Genomic DNA, 5,000 nt, shown 5'->3' on the forward strand with positions numbered 1-5,000 from the left:
AGGTGTCACTTATTCAGCGGCAGGCAGCGTCGTGTCAGGGCGCCAGGGATGAGGTTCTCGCAGAGGCAAGCCGTTAAGATGCTTACTGGGAGGGGGAGAAGCCCACGGCTCACGAAGACTCACGAAGACTCACTCCCGTCTTGCATGACCTTACGGGCGTGTGTGGGGAGGTCAGGAGGGGTGTCAGTGAGTGCCCAGGGGGTTGTCAAAGGCTGGGATGGGTGGTGTCCTGCCTTGGGGGTGTCGAGTGCCTGTGACCCTCGTGTGGCATCTCACTCGATCACCTCTCGTCTTATCGATGCTCTCAAGGCGATTTTTTTTGGTGGAGAATGCCGGGCAGTTGCCGAATTGTGTTTTATTAGTGTGATTTGTGGGGCTGGGGAGACAAGGTGGTGGTGGTGGTGGTAGACTGGCGAGCGGGTGCAGCGGCCGGAGCCCGGAGAGCGAGCGAGTGAAATTCAAGGGAGTCAAGTCAGTGTGGCTAAAGCAGTGGTAGAGTGAGGGAGTGTCACGGCGCGTCCCGAGATCTTTGTGGTTATTTGCGTGGAGTTAACACGATCACGTCCCTCGCACTCCCGCCCCTCACGGTAAGTCTGCGTCCCCGCCCTCGCCCACCGCGGCAGAGACCACGCCCTTCGCCGCAACACGTGGTGGTTACAGCAACTTTTCTATCCAGAACAACGTTAGATCGTCTCGTGCAGGGGGGAGGAGGCCGCGTGAGAGCCGAGCCGCTGCTGTGTCCTGGGGAGAGGAATGGGAGACTGGGGAGGGACATTTGAAAGGACTCCTGGGGTGACGTGGCGGCCTGGGGTGTTGCTGCACTGTGGGAGAGCCAGTAATCGCGTACAGGAGAATGGAGGATATGAAATAGGGGAAAAAATATACATGGAGGATAAATATTTGCACTGTGGCACTGTATTCGAGTGGGTGGTGATGGTGGTGGTAGTGGCACTGGTCTGAATCATGTGAGAATTGGCACGACGGAGTGAATGACTTGCAGCATGAATGACTTGGCACTCACTCACTCACACACTCACTCACTCACTCAAGTCATCTTACTCACCTGCCGTGATGCTGTGGAGGCTGAGGGCGTGGCTGTGACTGGGTGATGCTGTGGGTGATAACTGTGGGTGATTCTTTTAGTGTTGGATGATTGCTGTGGGCGGTGGATGTAGCTGATAACTGTTGATGATGCTGTGGGTATGGGTGATGGCTTTGGGTGATGCTGTGGGTATGTGTAGAGGGTGTGAAGGGCGTGGGTGGCAAGGGCGGCTTGGGGTGGCATGGGTAGGGGCGAGGTGTTTTTAGTAACCGACACAGCATACGTAAGCAGACAGCGGCAGCAAGGCATTATTAAACAGTGCGTGGGAGTGCGTTGATCTGGCGGGAGCTGGGTGGTGACGCGGCCCTCGTGTGTGTGTGTGTGTGGTGTGTGTGTGTGTGTGTGTGTTTAAGTTCGGTACAGCTGAGTGTTTTAGTCAGTATTTCACCTTTATGAGAGAGAGAGAGAGAGAGAGAGAGAGAGAGAGAGAGAGAGAGAGAGAGAGAGAGAGAGAGAGAGAGAGATAGTATAAGGGAAATGCTGCTTGCCACCCTCTGACCTTGGTACGCATAAAGGCTACAATTATACTCATTCATGTGCTGGTTCATTACTTCTGAGTCTGCCTGAGGTCATTGGGCACGCCATTGTCACAAAAACCCACAACTTCACCGGCACTGCACATAGAGAGAGAGAGAGAGAGAGAGAGAGAGAGAGAGAGAGAGAGAGAGAGAGAGAGAGAGAGAGAGAGAGAGAGACGGTGGCGCCACTATTAAGAGGGGGGAGGAGAGGAGGCAGGGAGGAAGGCAAGGGAAGAGACTCAAGCGGCCAGTCATTACACGGTCCCTGCAGTGACTCACCTAGACTTTGGGGGGGGGTGGGGGGTGTCAGTGGAGCCTCCCTTGACTCATTCACGTCCCTAGGTCACTTGCACGCCACCACCTCCTCACTCAAGGCTAGGCAGCGATGGGTGACCGGTCAGGTGAATCCCGTGCAAGCCGCTGCCACCAATTATGCGGATTATCTCTCTTCGAGTTCTTAAGAGTGAGTGCCAGAGTGAAGTTTTGTCATAAGTGCAACGTGTGGTGGTCTTAAGTGTTCTTGAAGGCTCTCAGTGGTTGGTGTATGACTTAAGTTTTGTCCCGAGTCGAGTCTGGGAAGGTCTCGAGTGCGACTTTTTGTTTCTCGAGAGTAAATGCAATGAGTAAACTTTTGCCTTAAGCGTATGAGTGATGTAAGTATATGTTCTCAGAGCCTCAAGGAGTGAAGTGTAGGAGTTAATCATGGACTTTAAACCCTAAGCAGTAGCACTTGAAGGTCTGCTGGTAACCTGTTAACTCCCTAACTAGTCCCATTACCAGGAGTGTGAGAACAACAATGCATGAGAAATAAATGAGTAACAACAGTGAGCGGTAAATGAGTGAGTACGTGAATCTTCGACTTTAAACTCAAATTAGTATCGTCTGAAACATCCTTGGATCTCCTAGTAACTCCTCCTCATTCTTACTCGTATAGCAATGAGTGAGGAATGAGTAAAATGAGTATATGAATCTTTAATCCTAACTAGTATAATGTGAATTGCAAGTATCTCATAAAGCCAATCTTACATTTATCAGATTACCAGTGAGTGAGGAATGAGGTGAATGAGAAATTGAAGTGAATAATTGCATGTGTTTTAAGAGTGAACTGTACAAGATTACTAGTGAGAGTGAGGAGGAGTGAGTGCGTGTAAGAGTGAACTTTATAATATTACCAGTGAGTTTGGAGTGAGTTGAGTGAGAAATGATTGAGTTAGTGAGTGTAAGAGAACCAACACCCAGTCAATCAGTCAGTCAGTCAATCAATCAATCAATCAATCAGACGGTGGTGGATGCTTGTGGTGTTAGGTTAGGTTACCCTGGCAGCTTGCGCCTCTCATTACACACACACACACACACACACACAGTCATTCACGCCACAGCCTCAGTAACTCGTGGCCAGGAGGTGAAACTGAGATGCAGACTTGTGGAAGAGGTTATGAGAGAACGATAATTTTTAAAGAAGAAACTTTCTAAACTTCATGAAATCACTGATCATTAGCCACAGAAGAGTGTAGTTTTCTGTCTCTCCCTTTCTCTTTATCACTCACCTCACGTACGGAAAGTCTATCTGTTTATCTATCTATCTGTCTGTGTATCTGTCTGCCTGTCTGTCTATCTGTTTATCTGTCTGTCACTGTACAGCTTCTATCTATTTATATATCTACCTATTCATCCACCCATCCATCTATCTATCAATCCATCTATCCATTTCATCTACGTATCTATCCATCTATCTATCTATCTATCTATCCATTATCCATTCCATCTACGTATCTATTGATCTATCCGTCTATCTATCTATCTATCTATCTATCTATACATACCAATCACTCACTCTATCTAGTATTGGTCTACCTGTCAGTACCTCCACCCACGTATCATCCCTTCTGTCTATTCTCGCCTTTGTGTTAGTATAGTGTCGGCGCCTGGGGCGGATGACGCGGCGCCTTCTGTCCTCACCGAGTCTCCTCACCAGTCGCGTGCTGTGGCGGTATCTCACGTTAACCTTATCGCTCGTTTTTCTTTATCACAGGGAGGAACTGTACTAATATCCTCTCATTATCTGCAGTTTTTATATCTTATCAGCTGAGACGAGAGAGAGAGAGAGAGGAGGGGGAGTTGGAGTAAGAGTAAGAGGAGCAGGAGGAAGAGGAAGTGGTAGGGGTGGTCTGAGGCAGTGATGGAGGAGAAAAAGGAAGAACTAGAGGAGGAGGAGGAGGAGAAGGAGAAGGAGGAGGAGGAAGTGATTGCGTGTGGTTGGTAGTGATGGTGTATAAAGGGTGATGTAGACGGAGAAGGAGGAGGGAAAGAGGAGGGGTGGTGGAAGTTGAGGAGGAGGTGGAAGAGGAGGAGGAAGAGGAGGAGGAGGTGGTGGAGGAGGTGGAGGAGAATAGCGGATGTAGCAATTCTATGATATTCAGCGAACGAAATCATACAGCCAGAGAGAGAGAGAGAGAGAGAGAGAGAGAGAGAGAGAGAGAGAGAGGAGAGAGAGAGAGAGAGAGAGAGAGAGGAGAGAGAGAGAGACTGGAGGATCAGGAAGGATGTAGTTCCTCCTTTTCCTTCTCTCTCTCTCTCTCTCTCTCTCTCTCTCTCTCTCTCTCTCTCTCTCTCTCTCTCTCTCTCTCTCTCTCTCTCTCCTTCAGTTCCGCCGGAAGGAAGATGAGATTATGAGAATTGAATTACAACTGAACGTTCACACGAAGGGTAAAGTCCTGTGGTGCATACGTGCGTGCGTGCGTGCGTGTGTGTGTGTGTGTGTGTGTGTGTGTGTGTGTGTGTGTGTGTGTGTGTGTGTGTGTGTGTGTGTGCAGTCTGAAAATAGATTATGTTTATTGCGTGTGCGTGTGTCCGTTCTTGTGTTGTTTATCTCTCTCTCTCTCTCTCTCTCTCTCTCTCTCTCTCTCTCTCTCTCTCTCTCTCTCTCTCTCTCTCTCTCTCTCTCTCTCTCTCTCTCTCTCTCTCTCTCTCTCGCACGTGAAAACCGCAACAATTGTGGAGAAGGAGGAGAAGGAGGAGGACGAGAAGATGGAAGAGTAGGAGAAAAAGAAAGAGGAAAAAGAAGAGGAGGAGGATGTACATGAAACAAATAAAGAACGATAACATAATGACCAAGAGAAAGAGATAGAGAAGTTAAGAGGAATAGATTATAATAGAAGTTATGGGGAGCTTATAGGGGCGTTAGGGAGGTGTTAGATGGATGGGTGGTGAGGGGAAGATGAGGGTTGTGTGTTGTGGGAAGGTGAAGAGAGGCGATGAGGGGAATGAAGGTAGGCATGAGGGAACAAAGACAACAAACACAGTTCTTTTCACCCACCCAACGAGGGAAACAATGCAGTGTATCACCTCTCTTTTGTGTGTTTCGTGGGGAGGGGAAAGGG

General features: G+C 48.9%; 1 protein-coding gene across 7 annotated transcripts in view; it reads left to right on the plus strand.

Annotated features, from left to right (window-relative positions):
- LOC135112723 (serine/threonine-protein kinase DCLK1-like) overlaps window positions 1–5,000 on the plus strand; it is a 115,410-nt gene that overhangs the window by 8,829 nt on the left and 101,581 nt on the right. For 2 of the 7 annotated variants that reach the window (XR_010274546.1, XM_064027479.1), the window contains exon 1: window positions 449–587. The exons of 2 other annotated variants lie outside the window; for them this stretch is intronic. Coding sequence is in view for 2 of the 5 variants with exons in the window: in XM_064027481.1 (XP_063883551.1) it covers window positions 2,006–2,083 (78 nt within the window). In the remaining 3 variants the exon portion in view is untranslated. Of the gene's footprint in view, window positions 1–448; window positions 588–1,958; window positions 2,084–5,000 lie in introns of those variants that run through there. 3 more of the 7 variants (XM_064027481.1, XM_064027478.1, XR_010274544.1) reach the window with 3 other exon arrangements.

The sequence above is a fragment of the Scylla paramamosain genome, chromosome 24 (assembly GCF_035594125.1).
Source record: "Scylla paramamosain isolate STU-SP2022 chromosome 24, ASM3559412v1, whole genome shotgun sequence".
In the NCBI taxonomy this organism is placed as follows: Eukaryota; Metazoa; Arthropoda; class Malacostraca; order Decapoda; family Portunidae; genus Scylla; species Scylla paramamosain.